Source organism: Grus americana, chromosome 4 (genome assembly GCF_028858705.1).
Source record: "Grus americana isolate bGruAme1 chromosome 4, bGruAme1.mat, whole genome shotgun sequence".
Lineage (NCBI taxonomy): Eukaryota > Metazoa > Chordata > Aves > Gruiformes > Gruidae > Grus > Grus americana.
In genome coordinates this window covers 55,351,597-55,370,687 of record NC_072855.1, presented here as the reverse complement: position 1 = coordinate 55,370,687, position 19,091 = coordinate 55,351,597, and the positions used below count along the sequence as shown (strand labels likewise).

Genomic DNA, 19,091 nt, shown 5'->3' with positions numbered 1-19,091 from the left:
CACTTAAGACCATCTCCCTTTTAACAAAATACCATGAAATCATTCATAAATAATGCATAAATTCAAGCCAATAAAATCTTTATGCCATGCTAGTCTCTTATTTGCAGGAAATAAAATTAGAGCATAATGTGCAGTAAACTATAACCAGACGAGTCCTGCTGTCATGCAGACATAATCACAGGAATAATGTGGGAGCGTACTGAGCACAGTGCATGTGTGCATTTCCAGAAGGTTCACAAGAACCTCTGCAGCAGAAGGGTCTGATGGCACAGCGTGTTCCTGGCAGCAAGCAGCGGGCAGTGTTACAGCAGGCAGCATATGGGAAAAGACAGAAATTGGCCATCTGGAAGCAGGGAGTCGTACAGGCCAGGGCATGCAGTGATAATGTATTTATAATCACCACTTTCTCTCTCTTTTTCAGCCAAACTGAGCATTTTAGGCAATTTAGACTGAAGTCTAAAATTAACAGTGAAACACTTATGGTGTAATACAGCCACAAAACAATGAATAATACAGTTTTTGCATTTTGCTTTTTAAATAAACAGAGTGCAAGAGATCAAATTTTGTGCCAGCTGCACTTAAATTACATTTACTTTGTCTAGCAGTTGCCACAAGTCAGACACCTTTCTCTAAATGTACTTCTGTTACATGTTTATTTGTAGTCTATTATAAGTATTGTTCAAATTCATAATCAAAAGAAAGGTGAACATTACTGTTCTTGTAGAGTAAAAAGGCATGTCATGACACGCCAAGTTCAGCTTCTCCTGATTTTGCATCAAGACTGTGAAGACCTGGTCTACTGCCTCAGTCCTGGTCTTTATTAGCATTAGGGGCAAATTTATCCCTTTGTGTGCAACTTCCAAATTAGGTTAGAAAAGTCATCCAGTAGCAAGGCATTACCAAGCACATCCTAGCAGTTAACTGGTTCAACTCTGTCGCTGGTGAGATACAAGGCTCTGCAGATGCTTCAGTCCTTAGCTATCTATCCTTGTAGACTCTAGGTAGATAATTTGAACCAATTAGTAAATTCTTTGAAATTTTTTATAGAAAATTCTGTGGCCATGAGAAACAGTATTACCTCGACAGATTTTGAAATGCAAGAAAGCGGTCACTTATCTTACTTGTGATCTTAATTTTATTATCTTGTGGAAATTACTAAAATGTCCTTTCTACAAAGGAACTCTGACTGAGTGCTGCTGCTGCAGGCCAATACTACAACTGTGTTCCATTCCCCTATAGACATAAGCAAAAGTAAACACACACACCCTTGTTTGTTGCATAGCCACAGTTGTAGATAGTTTAGCAGCAATCTCATCTAACAGCAAGCAGGGATAAAAAAATCAATCACATAATCAAGCCATGCTAGAGATGGAGACAAGAGGTTAAGCCTTACACTGTTGCTCTCCTTTTAAAGGAGCTTTGTGGGAGAAACAAAACCAATTTTGCTGTGTTACTCTAACAGGATTTGTTTGAGTAGAGCAACAGAACTGAGAACAGGATTGACATACATAGTTTAGTTCTCAGACTTCAGAGGAAATCAAACTATTTGAATGCAAAAGTATCCTGATAAAAGCTGGAAGTGCATACAGATTTGTATATAATAACAGCCTGCTACAACAGGCTATGGATTTTAAAGCCTGGGAAAAAAAAAATCTAAAGCCAGGCTTTTACATTTCCAATAGTAATTTCTTCACCAAACCCAAGAATTGGGGATTGGTGTTCAATATACTGCATCTATAAGTGAAGACTGAATATAAGACACTTAGAGGAAAATCCATATTACTGTTATAAAAGTTATAAAAGTTATATCCTAATATAATGTTTATGGTTTGCTCATCCATTAAGGGAAGACCACCATGAAGCATTTAAACATTGTACCATTGTTCTATTACACACTTTGTAAAAGTGGGAATTTAACATACAATCACTTCCTAACCAGCCATCTTTTGCTGCAAAGCAAGAGGTTTAGGTACTTAGAACTACAACTGTTACGAATGCAGGAGGAATGATCTACCTTAGTTCTACTGCTGCTGCGAGAGCCATTATGTGAGAGCTGCTTTCTGACTTGCTTTCTGTTTCAGCACGGTGGTGATCAGCTTTGGCAATGGCACATTGCTCTGGGGCTTCCCACCTACCTAACAATGGGTCAAATGAAATGCTGTTAAGGAACAGTTGCCTTAGTACAATTGTCTAAAATTGTAGCACGGATCAAATATTTATTTTTAAACTGATGGATACAGTATTTCATTGGAAAATAAAGCACTTCAGAAGAATTAATTAGAAGTCTAGCAGTTAGATAAGTAGCAATTATTTACCTGCATCTGAAATTAAGCCATACCACAGCGAAGTTCTGACTTGCCCAAGTAATCATTCTGAATGGGTAACAAGCCAAGAATACAGCTCAGCTCTGCTTTCTTGGATCTGTCATTTAACCAATTCCTTCCATGAAAGTCCCTGCTACAAAAAGTAGCAGGTCCAGTGCATGTGAACTTGCAAGAAGCAAATTTCTGTTTCCTTACAAGAGCTCATCAATGATCAACACAGGGCCCCCAAAATAAAGGGATAATGTTAGTGGCTGACCTGCTCAATAATTTAGTTTATATGGTCTGGAACTGCAGCACTCCACCTAGGATGCCATATGAGACTTTCCAGCTGTGTGGAGTTTGTCTCAGCCAGGCTGCTTTGCATGAGACTAACAAACTGCCCATTTAAGCACCACACAGGCCAGGCCTTCACCTAGTGTAACTTAACATCACTATGCTGCCTGCCCTCAGTGGCACCCTTCGATATATTCACAAAAAATGAATTTAGTATCTTTTTTCCCCCACTTAAGTGCACTTAAATTTGTTCCTGAAAAGCAGAATGAACATGGCTTCTCAGCAGAACAAAATCAACAGACAGGTGCACTTCTATCACTCAGAAATAGCCAGTTTTATAATTGCATGTTCATACAAAACAGGCTTAATTGTAAGAAGTCATTTTATTGTTGAAATAAACGACTTATTTACAGATAGTTACTTTACAGTTTTACAAAGCAGGCAATTCTTCTCAGAATAAAGTATCAAAACAGTGACAGATTTAGCACTGTCTAAATGCAGTTTATTCCAAAAAGAAATCTACAGCAATCAGACTAAATCATACCAATCACATAATAAAATGCTGTCCCTTGCAACTACAACAGTATAAAAAAGACTTTTTATCATCCGTGATCTAGTGGATTAAACATCTGCTATACTTCTTTCTTCTTAAGTATTAGTGGACCTACATTATCTCCTGTTAATTCATTGTGCTTGTTGTGGGAGCCATCACAGACAGGGAACTGAAAGAAAACATACATGAGGAATTAGTATAACTCTGTACAGCAATTGCATGGTGATTTTTATACTTCTTCCTATGTCAAAAGCACTTTGATAATGTTGCTAGTTCCTCCTACTATGCTCCGTTTCAACATCAAACGCCCTGTCTCCTATCTGACACAGGACACGTTACTAAGGGAAAAAAAAAAACCCATTGCTAGCAAGTAACTAAGTTTGTGAGGTCCTAAAATAGCTATTCTTAGACACAAAGTTAGGGACAAAGCCTTGTCCATGAAAGAATAACAAGCAAAGCAGCCATCACAGCCACAAATGGTTTAAGGTTTATTGTGGAACTAGTAAAAGTGCTCTTAAAAGATTTAATCATTATTTGCAACCAGAAAGTACTGTTTTAAGGAAAGCTGAAATACTTTGCTGAAGTGATTAGTCTGAAGGGAGAACAGCTGAGAGGTTTTTCTTAGGTCCAGGGCAGATTTTTTTGTTAAAACAGGAAAGCATTCAGTCCAGAGAGGACAAAACCAGTGTGCAGTCAAGACATTCAAAAGAAATGAAAGGTAGGTGAAAAATGCTCAGGTACATCTAGTTGATTTGGGGGACAAGGACTATCCAAAACATGCATCTACTGGCTGCTCTAGACCAGATAGGGATATGCTCTCCTTCACCAACACGAGTCCAGCCTTACTTTCATTCTAATATGAACAATTTTCTAAGCATTGTTTTTGCAAAATAGAGTAGTTATCTTCTAATTAGTTGCAATGTATTTTCAAATATTAAACAAGTCTTGCTTGGTTTTAAGCTACTCACAGGTGGTCACTCTGTAAGTGTTTCTAGAAAAACTCTACTGTGTTTCTTACAAGCTTCTACGTTTCTTTCTGCATGTAGATAGGTTTACAGTGGAGAAAAATAAGAACTGTGCCATTCTCCAAAACCAGGAACATGTTCCACCTCCCAAGAAAAGCAACAGGTCAGCATGTAGCAATTCACCACCAAAATACTGATAATAATATGCAAGTTTCAATCTCTAATCCTAAAGTAGCAAAGCATCTTACCGTCTTAGAACGCCAACACCTGCAGTAAGCTTTAGTGAGGCACAGATCTTCAATGTTTATTTCATTCACTACTTTTGGATTTTCCTTCTGGATCTTGAGGTTAATCAAGCTATCCTTTTGCTGTTTCTTCTTGGGGAGGAATGGACGAACAGCGAGGTAACCAAGCAAGGCCAGCACTCCCAGGAAAGGCAATAACCGCAGCCATTCTGAAACTAAAGACAGGTGGAATTTAGATTGGGTCGACACCACTTCAGTACAGTGCAGCATCAGCTACTCTCAGGTAACTTAGGCTTAGGGTAGGGAATGGGGTTGCTCAGTCAGCAAGGCTCTGAGGGCAAACAAGACTCTGCGGTTAACTCTTAAGAAGAAAGGTAGACCCGGATTAAAACCTGGGTTTTACTGCTGTGTTTTACTGTAGCCAAGGTGAAAATGTGATTCCTAGAATTTTATCAGAAGTTTAATTTTGACACTCTAGAAAATGACTCAATGAAGGAGAATAAATCCAAAACAAATAAAAGATGTACTGAAATGAGGAATCCTAAAATTACAGGGGTTCTGCTCACCCGAAGTAAACCAGCACTGTGTACTAGCAAAGCGGGCATAATTACATGCAGTAAGTATGTTCAGTGCTGGTATCTTAACATTCTGTATTTGAATAACTATTTGGTACCTTTTATAATTCAATTTTTAATTGTTTATTTCAGATTTTTAACTTCTTGAAGTTTTCCTCATTTTATTTGTTCCAAGGTTTTTTTGGTAGAAATGATACAGGTTATTAGATAAGCACTAGAAAACCTTCATCAATCTTTTTGGTTTTACTATTCAGAGCTCTGTTTGCTCGGGGATCTGCAACCCTGCAGTTTCTACAATACACAGGGAAAGAAAGAGTCCTGAGATCAGGAAACTCAAGCCACAGAAAATTGCTTTTTACCCAGCTGAGGAAATTCTTCTAAGTACAGGTAAGAGATTCAAGTATCCTCTGCAGACTTAGCTGTGTTGTTACATCAATATAAATCTTCTAAACATACTGGTGAGAGAAAGACTTATTGTACTTTTTAAGAAATTCATCAGCATAAGATCTATATATATTAAAAGTGGATCCACTTTTCCAGCAAAACATGCTGTGATAATACTCCAGGGAAATTTAAGTACCATGGTGCAATAAAGGAAAGAACATTTTTCTGTATTTCTGGAGAATACATTAAATCTAAACACTCACACAGAAACAGAAGAGAGTTTTAAAATATTTTTAAATGAGAAACAAAGTGTAACAAGCTACAGCACAAATAGCTGCACAAGCACTTAAGACAAGACACTGTAATCAAGTTCCTCTTAAATGATTTAGAATCAGAACATAGCACAATTTTGTTCTACAGTTTGTTTTTCAAGATTAAGATGTACAAGAAAGGAAATGCAGTAGAGCAGGCTAAAGATGCTATGTAGGTTGTAGCTCTCAGAAATGACATTATTCTGTATAGCCTGAGTTTATTTGTAATAATGGAGCACATGTTCATGCTAATACTTTTCCAGTTAGAACACAGTGGCTTTTTCTTAATAATTTGAATTTTCTAGAAGTACACCATGTAATGAAAATACTTTGTGGGACTAGTTTTATGTTCTTTGAGCCTTCTAGAGCCTTTGAAGTGAAAACCACACTTACTGCATTTATCTGGGAACGCACAACTGTATAAATGCTAAAGGCACTGCAAGAATTTTCAGTAGTCTTTCCACACCTGCACTTGCAGAGGTCCCTATGCATAGCAATTGATAAAATTTGCTAGGAGTCACTGTGATACACTAATCTCTGTTGCTCTTTTCTCAGTTCCCCCAACAAGCTGTAAGCCCTAAATCATTAACAATGAGATACTTAAATGCTTTCAGTAACCCAAAATACTGAGTTTCCTGGACAGCAGTGCCTGTTTGTCTTTTCTATCATTACTGTTCAGTAACAGCAAGACAAAAATTTAAGCAATTTTATCTGCCCAGACAAGCTTGGTGAAAATACTAATTAAAAAACAAAATTGCCTGAATATTCCAGTAGAGAGAAACATTCAGTACTGGACTACAACATAGAGCTTACTCCCACCAGATGCTAAACAGTCAGTTCTCACAAATACCTTTCCCTCACCACGGCCTGGAAGAACAGAGAACACAATAATCTGACAGCAGCCATTATGGTAAATGTCTGTCAGACTGTCTCAAAGAAAAAGATAGCTAATCAGCCACCCCTCTGACCTCACATGACCAAACCAATGCAACCACCATTTTAGAATCAGCTGGCATAGCTTTACCTAACTCTTTGAATTAGCAGTATCAGAAAGGACTAATCAACATCACAGAAATTTTCATGAGACAGTGGTAACTTTGGTGCTAAGACCTTGAACCTAAAAAGTAAATTATATTAACTACAGACATGCAGTACAAACTAAACTACATTCCAGCCTTGTCACTCATATGGCAAAAATGGCATCACGTGAGTAATGTCAATTGAGATGCACTGTTCCAGAACACCCCATCAATAGGAATCCAAATGCACTTTCCGACCTTATGTGAAGGACCAACTTGGAACGTACTTTAGAAGAGAGGAAAAATATTTGGTCACTGGAAAAAATTACCAAATTGAGTATCTAACCTGACTGTTGGCAAAGAGGTGGATCTCTACAAAGCTGCTCTGAACTCCAAAACAGAACAGACATTCCAACAAGTGCACCATATCAGAAGCAGGGCACCTATCAAGTGTGTGATGAATACACTGGGCTAAGACACAAAAAGGAAATGTCTCACATCAGAATTAAAGGTCATTAAGAGACTAGCAACTAAACAGCAAGTGGCATCTCAATACAGCTTGAAACTCCCTGATATATCAAAATTGGAACAGTAGTCATGTCTATGGGAGACTCATAACCAGTTGGGTTCATCCAAATGAAACAGGAACATGATAGCTGTAACCTCTCAGAAAGGAAATTAGAAACAGGAATAGGAAGTACAAGGATATTATTTATCATTGTTATTATTTAATATTTGTATCATGCTAACTGCTGATAAAGAGTTTTGTCCTCACTAGCCAATGATTTCTTTGTAAAATATGTATATTTCTAATCCGGGAGTCTCTGGAAAGCCCCCAGTTATACCAGTAGGTACACTAATCATAAACTGACTTGTTATCACCAAAAGACTGCCAGAAGCTCATACTTTTACATTGAAAAATCAACATGACCATGCTTCTAGGACATGAGAGACACAATACAGTCACAAAGCAAAAAAGTCCCAGGTCTTTGGACCGTGTGGGTGGGGATGGGAGAAAAGCTTCATGCAAACTAATGCAATGATATCTTCCTACAACTGTAAGCTGCTCTGTGTTTTTGAAGCCATTCATACCTTTCTGAAGCAGATGTAAGGCAATTCACAAGACTTTATTTTCACAGCTGGTAACTCAGAATTCAGCAATTACATTGATTCTGGAGATTCTTTATCAGTTCTGCTGCATGGGAAGAGGCAGTCTTTGGAGCCAGAAATGGAGAGTAGAGTATCGAAGAGGTTAGTCTTCAAACTTGACTTGTGTTTGACAGAGACCAATCCCAAAGATAAGTCCTGGAAAGTATCATGAACATCACTGAAACAGGAATGCCCAGAGAATTCCAAGTAGCTGAGGCCATGGACCATAGGCCGCAGTTACATTTTTGGGGAGAGGCTGTCTTAACTTTTAGTCCAACAGTAACAAGACCAAAAAAAAAAGAAACATACTATGAACAGAAAGGGACAGGCCAGCTACTGAGAGTCAAATCAAGTGGTCCCTGCTTATCCTTCACCAACTACTCCTTTAAGATCTTTCACTTTGGTTTATGTTTTAACTAATTTCTGTGGAAATGACCCTATGCAGACCCAAAAGCAGCTTCTCACAGTAACAGCTCAGCTGCAAGCAAAAATTTTAACAAGTATTAGCTGCCAGTCAAAATGAAGATTGGAACTGTGATTGTATATTCCCTAAGCTGATGAACTTCTTCATTCAAATTCAAATTAGTTTCTCAATTACATTCTCTTCAGAACTAATAAGGAGTTCTATCCTAACTGTTTTCTGTTATTTGCTTGGGTCTCTTCAGGGTGTTCTCATTGCTATACAAACTGAATGCAAAGGACTCCACACACCACTTTAATATCAGCAGCTACGAAGGTAGAGAGGTGACAGTCCTTTTAGCAGCATAGCACACTTTAAATAAATTAAAGGCCAAAACTATAGGTAGCTTAGCAAGCCACTCTGCAAATGACAAATTCATTGTTCAAACAGGTTCTGAAGACTGTGTTATCATGGTATCTTCTGTCCCTCAGTACTGTAAAAGATGATCCACAAAACTGTCGTCTTCCTGCCTGGCAGCTTGTTATATTAAAGCCCCTCTTAACAGATAGGCCAGGTGTGAGACAGGACTGTCATGTTTATGGAAAGGAGACTAGCACGTAGATTCTTACATAAACCTTGAAATTCTCTTTTCTCACTCTTACCACATGCTATTTTGAGGTGAACGTCTATGCCATGTTAATGATATGTACCAGGATAAAAAGCAATGTCAGCATGAGACAACACTGTTCATTTCAGTGAACTTGAGAAGGGAAGGGTAAAGCAGCTATGGCAAGAGACTGAAAGAGGCTTCTGAGGAGCAGCAACAGCACGACAATTTAGATATCCACTTTCAAATCCAAGGTCAAACATTCTTTCCTTCCTCCCTCATTGCTTTTACCTTCAGGAGTTTTGCTCTGGATGTTAACAGTCTTCCTGTCTCCAAGCAAGCAGTTTTCCATTGTGATTTGGTGAGTTCATGACAGACAAGAAGCATCTCAAGATTTTTAATCAGCACACTATACAATATCCTACACAAAAGGATCCTCCCTATACTTTTAGTTTGTTGTTTCTACAACTGATGTACTAGAGGAACTGAAGTTGGATCTGCCTGGAAGTTAATGAAGGTTTACAGAAGCAATAAAAGAGCTAACAAGCAAAGGACTGTGCTGTTCCAGATTTGGGTTCTGGCCTGCCTTTGCAAACAAGGTCTATGCTAGCAAGTGTTTCATAGTGCTGGTCCCTGACTAAGTTCAGTAGATGCCACCGAAGGGCAAATAGTAATGCACTATAAATGTTTTAAGATCAGTATTATTTCTCACCTTCAAAAAAGAAGCAAAGAAAAATGCTTGACATGTTTGATATGTTATTTGCTAAAGAATATGCTCCTCCATAATTTGTAGTAATAGTAAATACAAAAGAGAATATAATCTTCTCTATTGCTTAATAGTCTAACTAACAGTAATTCAATAGATATGCTCCTTTAAGTTGCTGCTGCAAAATAACTCCCAGAATTGAAAATCCCCTGCTCTTAGAGGCTTATGACTTTAGCACAGGACAGACTAAGACCACAACAACTATACAGAAGAGGCAGCACTTGCTGAAGCAATCCAGTTTTCTCAGATGAAACTTTAGACTGACAGCAGCTCTGAGTGCAGGTAAGTACAAGAGTCTTTAATAAGCAATGAGGTTTCAATGACTTTCAATAACTTTTAAGCACTAAGACAGGATTATTTTTTTAATTTAGGTGCCTAGGATGTGGTGTCTTGCAATCTCCTTTTGAAAAGCCTCACCATGTTGCATTTATCCTATGCCATAACTTTAAGCACCTTGTAAAGTTTTTGCTGTTTTTTCCTCAATTTTCATTCATATCCACCTTAAGAAGAAGATAGACAAGTATAACAGCAGATATTAATCTAGTCTAGCTGACTGTTGGAAAAAAAAAAAAGAAAAAAGTGTCAAAATGTTTCTATAGCTATGTATTTTTAATTATACCTGTTTACCCTTTTTAGAGTGTTTAGCACAAGACCAGTCAAAGAAAGCACTAAGAACTAGAGGCAGTGGATTTTTTTTTTCAGGTACACTCATTAAATCCTACCAGGTCTCAAAGCAATTTCTGACTCAGTTCCTTTTTTTGCCTTTGTTTAATATTTTTGGGACTGACATTTCACATGTTTGGTCTCCATTTGTTGTTTGCTTCTTGCTGTCTCTCCAAATTCAAGTACCTGTCTACGGGGTAAATAACATGACAGCAAACCAGTTCTCCCCCACTGATCATTCTATTAAAAAAAAAAGTTCTTACCAAAGGTTTTCAGAATAAATTATATTACTACTATGTAGTGTGAATAAATACAGAGACTGCACAAATAATCCTGTTACAGAAATATATGTTTGGACAAGTGAAGCAAGAAGAAATTAAACTCAAGCAAGAAGAAATTAAACTCAAGCATTACTAAACTTAACAAATTTTAACTACAACTTGTGGTTAAAAGGGCAATGACTTAAGTAGGAAACTGCCAAACGCTAAGAATATGAGAAGCTGCACTGTTCTGTAGCTTATTATATCCCCTTCCTCCCAGCTTTGTAGCAACTGAATTTCTCTATTCAGTAAATACAGAATCACAGAACAGTTTGGGTTGGAAGGGACGTTTACAGGTCATGTAGTCCATCCCTCTGAAGTAAGCAGGGAAATATAATTAATAACATTTTCAGATGAGAGAGTAGCTGCAGCAAAAGAAGAATGGTTCATTTAAAAGAGGTCTCCTTGTCATGGGAAAGATAACAGGACTTCAAGTTTACAAGCAGCATAAACATGATTTTAAATAAATTGTGCCTGTTCTAAATTAAATCATTTTCCAGCACTATTAAACTCAGATAGCTTAGTGCTGCAAGATAAACATATAAGATTGATTCTACACTTTGAAGACTTCTCCTCTTTCCAGAGAGTTTCTGTTAGAGCATTCCTCTTATTTATTATCGCCAAACTAGACTTGTCATTTGACACTACTTGAGGTTCTGCCTGTATTATCACAGCTGAGCCTGGGCTCAGATGGATCCAGTTTGCAAAGCACTGAAATACACTAAACACCTAAAGAATTTGCTAGTATTTAGTTTTCTTTCTTGTTTATTCTGTGATATGGGTACAATTAATGAATAGGTATTTTCACTTCTTCACCCAGAAAATATTTATAAAAATGATTAAATAAACCACCCTAACTTTGTGTATGTAGCATGCTCCTAGATTTTTTTTTAAAACATTATAGACGCTCTCTTTAACCTTTTAGGCAAATGAAGAGGCAGTGTTTTAGGCCTTCAGCTAAAATCCCTTTTTATGTGCACAGCTTCTGACTTGCTGGTACTTGTATAGAGAGGAATTTTAAGTACCATGCAAATGAGCTAGGGCCGAGGAGCCTGGTACGTTTTACTCTATCGCTGCATTTTACTCAATTATCATCTACCTCACAGGGCATCATAACCACCTTGTCGGATGTTTCTCCTACTGAAACAGTTTAACAACGATTTAACGTCTGGGGTTTCCCCCTTCTGTAACAGATAATTTGTTTAGCAGGGCCGGGAAAAAGCGAGCGATGCCTGGAGCGAGAAGTAGAAGTCGCAGCCCGACATGGGGCAGGCCCGCTGGATGTGCCGGAGTCCAGGTGGGCGCCAGTGTCCAGGCAGAAGCGTGCCGCCCGGCCTGGCGCCGGAGGAGCGGCGGGGCAGAAAGGGGTCAGGGCCGCCGGGCCCCCCTGCTCCCCCAACCTACCTGTGAGGCGGATGAAGCCGCCGACACTCTCAGGCAGCGGCAGGCGCTTGAGGTACGCGGGCAGCTGGACCTTGACGATGCGGGCCAGGCTCTCCAGCACCATGGCGGCGGCCGCGAGGGAGCGAGGGGAACACTCCGCAGCCAACAACTACCCCCGCCACAGCGGCCCGCGCGCTTCCTCAGGCTACTGCTACTGCTACCGCGCATGCGCCGCGGGACGCAGGGGCGCCCGTGGCGTCCCCGCGTGCGCATGCGCTCAGAGATACAGCCGGTTCCCCTCCGGGCCGCGCTTCCTGCGGGCTCCATGGGGGGGCGCTGCCGCGTGGGAGCCGGGAGCGCTACCGCCGCGAGGCGGCGCGCGGGCGGCGCCGGCCGTTACAGCCAGGAGGGAGCGGCGACGCGAGCGGAGCCCGGTGGGCAGCGGGGCCGGGGCGGGGCCGGGGCGGGGCCGGGGCGGGGCCGGGGCGGGGCCGGGGCGGGGCCGGGGGGGGCGGCGAGCGCAGAGCGGGGCCAGTACCGGTACCGCGGCCGTTGGCAGCCAGCACGGCGCCTCTTGAGTCAGCTGTTCTCCTGAGGCGATGGGGGGCAGTGCCCGGTGATGGCTGGTCACTCGGGCCTTGCTTAGCCTGCGCAGGCCTCACTTGAAGGTACAGGTAGGGAGGTGAGGGAGTGCGACTTTAATAACATGTGGCTTATGATTTATAGCCTATATATTACCTGTCGTCATCCTGTTGTTTTAAAGTTGCGTTTCATGTCGAGGGTCTTAAAAATATTGAAGTAAAAGAAAATTTTTCTTCATATGCATGATGTTTTTCATATGGTATTATAACCGTTCTGAGGTGGGATAACATGAGTGCTGAGAGGTTTAATATTACAGGGAGAGGCCCATCCACCTCATGTTTGGCTATAGTTTGCACAGAACAATCTGTATCTCTGAGCACGTTAATTAATTAATTCATTTTATGTCAAGGAGACTGGTTATTTTGGCACAGAAAATTGCTCCTGTATAGCCAGGTGAAAAAATGGGAAGTATGTAGCCATTCTAGGTCAAGTTAGACAATCCAGCCAGACCTGAAAACTCTTGTGTTAGTCCCTTGGTCATGAGTCTAACTCCATTTGGTTCAAGATGCTTTGCTACTGTCAGTGAATCCATCAAGTGCTAATAGCATATAGCACAGACCACGAGCATCTTCAGGAAAGCTGAAGCGGCGCAATCCCTCTAGAAGATGTATCTCCTTCCTTACGTGATCTTGACTGGAGCAAAGTTCTCTCCCTTAGTGTACAGAAACCACAGCATATCTGCCCGTATCAACTGTGCACTTTTCCTGCCAGCCTAGAATCGGTAATTAAGAAGTTTTGGGTAAGTTAATAGAGTTCAGCAAAGCCATGAAAGCATAATTATAGGTATTTCTTGAGTCAGAGGAACCCACTGGTCTGTCTTTGGTTGAATCTACTTGGTAGTCATGTTTGCCTTGTATTGACTAGAATATATAAACCTAGTGCTAGATCTCTTTCACTAGTTTAATAACTGATTCAGGAAATCTTAACCAAAAGTTAAAATCACCATAAAGAACTAACGCCAAAAAAAAAAAAACCCCAAAATCAGCTTGTTTGTGCTTCTGGCCTGAATATTACTTTTCTACCTGTGACCCTACATTAACATTTCCTGATGAATCATCTTCTTTAGCTACTGAGAATATTCCTGTGATCTCAGAGTATCTTAGTTCCCTGCCTCACCTAAGTTTATCCTTGTAATGACTATGTCTGATGTCCTAAGATGATTCCTTCTTGTGCAGGCAAATGCCTGCTATTAGACAAGATAATGAAAGAGCAAAATGCTTGATTATTCTGCAAAGATTACAAATCAGGTGTCATGATGTAACCTTGTTTGTGAAACTTTCTGAGGGAAGAATACATAAGGCTGAAGATACATAAGGCAAATCCTCCAGCTCTGAATCAAACAACTTCACACTGAAGTTGAGAGCCTGTGTCCTTCCCTCCTCCTCCATCTCTTCTGCTCTTCCAGCCTTCTCTGGATGCTAGCCGTGATACTGGGAGCACAGCTGACATTTCACTGAAGCTCCTGAGCCTTACTGTGCTGCCTTTGATCAGCGCTCCACTCAGCATACTGCTAGACAATCTGCACATGTTGCAGAGAAGAACTGTTCTCACTGCGCTTCGCCAGTCTGCATAGGTATCAGTTGACACGACTCATGAACGCTTTTGGTATATGAAAGGCTGAAGTCATAGATTACGGAAAAACTACAAAGAAATTGAAGCCCGAATGAGATTCTTAACTGAAGAGGGGGCAAAAGATGGTCTTTAGAAATCCAGTTTGAACTGGGGCTCGGGAGCTGTGTGTTCATTCTCCAACTTGGCCACAGACTTCCTGTTTGACTTAAGGGGGAAAATGTAAGCTGCAGGCTTGTTCAGTCCTACAGAAAAGAACAGGGTTTTATGCAGTAGTCCATCTTCAGGGACCACATTACGGGGTCAGAACTTAAGATTAGTCAACATCAGGAGGTTTACCACGCAGATATGACATCTCTCTTCTGTTATATATGTTTAACACCGTATGTGGATGTTCTTATTGCACAGGTAGATTGCTTCTTCAGGATTTTATCAGCATCATTTTCAACTTTGCCTCAAATCTCTATACTTCTGGGTATCTGGAAAATTTTCTAGCTTTTTGGGGAGAGTAATATGCAACAATTCATTCTTGCATAATTAGCTTCAGTTTGTGAACTGTTAAAAGGCAGAGATTGCCTCCACTTACATGTTTCATACTGAATTTGACCATTGAAACTCTGGTATTGGTTAGGATATAAAATAACAGCAGAGAATAAAAATAACAGTACAGAAAGCCCAAGCATAGATACTTGAACAGAACCTAGGTTGCTGATACTGAAATATGATTGCTGCTTTCAGCAGTAGGTATCCTCTATCAATGGGTATTTTTCATTTAGCAAGAATATTACAGATAAGATGGAGCATGGAGCCCACATGAAGAGAGTGGGCACATAGTTAGGGCTAGCTCAGGTCTTTTACATGGAATTCCCAAAACACAGCCCAAAAGAGAACCAGCCCAATTCACTTTCTACTATGCATGCTTTGATGAGAGTGGTAGAAAAGTTCATGGTGCAGGTGCAGATCACGTCTGGCAGAATTTATTCTGCCAAGCATAATGTCACTACAACATAGCTGCATTGGTGCAACTCACAGTAGAAATAAGAACTGCCTTCAGCATCCACAAGCTGGTCCTGGTCCAACATACTGAGCATAGGTGAAAAGAAGCTGGTTGTGTTCCTCCTCTTGTTATTTTTCAAAAATTGCTTAATTTCCCTGTGCCTTTAATTCAGCTGTAAAATGAGATAATACTTACACTAAGATTTGCAAAGGAAAAGAACATTTATAAATTATATTTCTTTATTTTATTTTACCAAGTACACACCAGTAAGGATAAAAGATGAAAGGTTCTGAGGTAGCAGACACACAGTCCTTCCATCTCTAAAACAAGCCTAAGTAGCACGGTAATTTGCTCACCACTCTTTCATGGTAATGAGCTTTTCTATCAACAGGATGTCTCGTGTTGTTAAAAGCATTTTCTTGGAATTGGCATTGCCATTTTCCATACTGAGCGCCTGGAATAATCTCTGCAGCAGGCAAAAGTACTGTTGTCAACTAAAAACTATCCTGTCACCAAAGGGCTGGCTTCTGTGATCAGCAAACACAAGCCTCTGTCTAGGAGGAAGCTAGATCTCTCCCTTTGTATTTGAATCATTTCACAATGGGATTTGATTAGCTGCTGTTACAGCTACATGCAAAGATCTCTCTCCCTTCCACTTCCCCAAAAGCAAGCAAAATCATTACACCCCAGAAAGGCTGTAGGAAGTGTGATTAATTTCATGCGATGTCTCCATCAGTTAGTTATGCAGTACTGTCATACCCAACTATTAAATAATCGAACCTCTAAAAAAATAAGGAGACTGGCTTAAAAACATAAACCATAAGACCATATATATATGGTTACTTTTCTCTATTTTACGCTTATGAACAGTGCAAGCAAGTTGCAATTGTGTTGCACACAGGTTAGGTTTTCATTTCTTATTTTTATATCCAGAAGCTTAATTGCCTTTAGAAGAAAGCTGAGATTGTCATGTTTTCACTTGACTCTGAGACCTGGCACCTTAAGTGGCTTCTGCTGCTGTTTATGGAAAATATCTACTACTCTGTGGTAGGCAAAGTGTTCAAGAGAAAAATGAGTTAAGGAAACAAATCACATTTATAATAGAATCAATAGGGTAATTTTGTAATAGCATAATTTTCATATTATAAAATTACTACTAAATTAGCATGATATTACTTTATAATCTAATTAATGTCCAAGAACTTTAGAATGTAACTATTATTTTTTGAAAGCAGGTGCTATTGTAATTGCCTAAGTAACTGCAGTGTTTTACTAATATCATGTATTATTGTTGAACTTTAAAATTCCCTGTGGCTTAGAATGCTATTTATTATCACAGATTGTAGCATTATTAATTTGTGAAAAGAATGAAAACAGGAATGTAAAGAAAAATGGCAAGATTTCTAAGAATTGGATCAAGTTCAGCATGGCAACTTTGTGCATGAGAGAACAGAGCAGTAGACCCTGGTTTTATTTATTCAAGAAAAATACCATGCTTTGATCTCTCAGCCACAGGTTTAACATTTTAATTTCTTCTTCTGACTTCTACTGCTGGGGAGTGGGAAGTGTTACCCATGAGTTATGGGTTGGGCATATGAAAGAAAGTTGAAGAAAACCCCATCTCAATAAAGAATAGGTGTATCCAGTGCTAATTTCCTAGATATGCCCAGACAAAGTTCAGTTACTTTCTACTTATATTGTATGTTTTTTCCAAGCTGGAACTGTCTTTTTATGCAATGGTTAGCACTGGTCCACAGTAGTGGATTTTGCAGCTACTATAATATTTGCAGAAATAGCAGGAGATGAAACTATGAATATCCACTCAGTTACACTAAGTTACTGGTTTCAACTTTTATTTAAAGCATAGGAAGTAACAAGTTGTATGACGTGAAACTATTGTAATATCAGTCCAGTAACACTAATGACGCACAAGAAAGTACACAGTAAATACAATATTGCAATGAGTTTTAAATTTTGACCCATTCCATGAATCATCTAGTCTTTCCACCTACATCAGGTAGCTGATCTGATACATGCTGCTCATGAGCATCCAGACTGATCTGATCACTGCTCGCATACAGACTTGAACAGATTTGGAATTTGATTGGCTTTCAGGGAGTTGCTAATTCACAAAGGTTTTACTCAAATCAGAACAAGGATCCTTAGGATTCACTAATACGCTCATAAAAGACCAGATACATTACTGATTTGTGGCAGGTTCTGCCTGGTTTGTTGCAATAAACCAGGCTGCAAAATCCCCAGATTGTCCCCTGGGAGGAAGCCACAGTGATGGAAAACAGATACATCCTCCCCTATGTTAAAGGACCTACAGAGGACAAAGCCAATGTAATCTGCAAAGTACAGGATGCTAAATGAACAGACGTGAAGTAAAACCACTATCAAAACACTACAGGCTGCTTTTTTATGATGGGAATTCCAGGGAAAAGAAGCTATATATATGTCAATATATTCTCAGCAGGGGACCACTCACCATTCCCTTTTAAACTGCATTGATCTTTGCTATCAGTGAAGACTGTATATCCTTGATCAGGCAACTAAGGGTATATTTGTTCCCTTAGTACTTTACTCCTTCAGTGTACAAGCCGTCACTGAAAGATATTTCCTTCATTTTGGAAGGCAAAGGTGAGAATGCCACAAGACTAATTCCTGTGACGCAATGTGCATTCGTTGGCAGAGGCTAATTATAGCACAGAAAATGTACCAGCTTCCCCTGCCGAGGACAGAGTACATGATCTCTGCAATATGACTGCACTCTGCTCTTAAGTTCTTCCTGTGTCACGATGCCCACTGACAGTGCAGTAAAACAGCAGTTTATCATTCCTTTTCAGGCTGCTGCGTAATAACAGTGCTGTGGAGATTTCTGAGCCCATCTCCCCTTTACAAGGTTAGCCAGGTCTGGCATTGACAATAACCCATACTCCTTCTCTGTCATCTCACAAGAATAAAGAGGAGGAAAAAAACCAACAAAACAAAAAACAAACCAACCCTAAAACACCATGCCTCTTCAATTTCAGGCAGCCAATATACGTATAAGGGATGGAGATGAAAGCAGGGAAAAAGTGGCTATCTTGATTCCAAGACAATGACATGGAATAGTACTTCCGCAGGTAAATAAGATGAATATAGCCTCTTTTATGTCTATCTTAGTAATGCTTTTTCTTTTCTATTTTTTCCAGGCACTCCAGGTCCTCTGGACTGCAGGTCAGCTATAGTGCACTTCCAGATCTAGGTAGTTGGCTATTCCCTAGAAGATTTGTAAGTTACTTCCTCACTTACTTTTCAAGATGTTGCCAGAATTTTATATAAATTCTGTACTTCACCCCAGTACAGGCAACTGTAAGGTCTGTAAATACATTTTTTAAAAAATTTTAAAATTAAAAATTAAAGGAATTTAAATTTTTTTTTTCCTTTGAATCAGCAGAGAAAGCAACCAGCACAAAAAGTAGGATATAAAACACCTCAAAGTTTACAAAATGTACTTTACAGGAAATGTAAGCCTAATGACTGTGAAAGGTAAAAAATAAATGAAAGATAAATACATGGTAATTAACAGGCATTCATCTTGAACAACATGCTAGGAGAGTGCTTTTGGAAACTAGGAAAAGATCCTAGTGCCCCTTTTTTTTGGAGCAGAAAGTCTTTCATTGAAAATTAGTCTGTCATAGGGGTCTATAGTTAATGTATTAAGGTGCTTGAGAACGTTTTAAACTGCTTCCCCAAGAGGAATTAAATTATTTTTATTCTGGGGTTTTTTATGCTTTTCTGTGAGTTATTTTGACAGCTTTAGGGACAGAAATGTTAAAAATATTCAGAAAATGGATATGGTAGAAATGGATGCTGCACATAGTCCCTCAAATTGCCTGTCCAATATGATTTGATACTGTCAAATATCCTGAACGATGTAAGAGTAAGCGTATCATTTAGT

The 19,091-nt window shown here is 39.5% G+C and overlaps 1 protein-coding gene across 1 annotated transcript; it reads right to left on the bottom strand.

Annotated features, from left to right (window-relative positions):
- Window positions 1-1,120: 1,120 nt before the first annotated feature.
- Window positions 1,121-12,179, bottom strand: CISD2 (CDGSH iron sulfur domain 2). Its single transcript, XM_054825673.1, has 3 exons — window positions 11,959-12,179; window positions 4,364-4,575; window positions 1,121-3,319 (listed from the first exon to the last, which is right to left on the bottom strand). The coding sequence occupies exons 1-3, from the start codon at window positions 12,059-12,061 to the stop codon at window positions 3,230-3,232; spliced, it is 405 nt and encodes a 134-aa protein (XP_054681648.1). The 5' UTR covers window positions 12,062-12,179; the 3' UTR covers window positions 1,121-3,229.
- Between the last annotated feature and the right edge of the window lie 6,912 nt (window positions 12,180-19,091).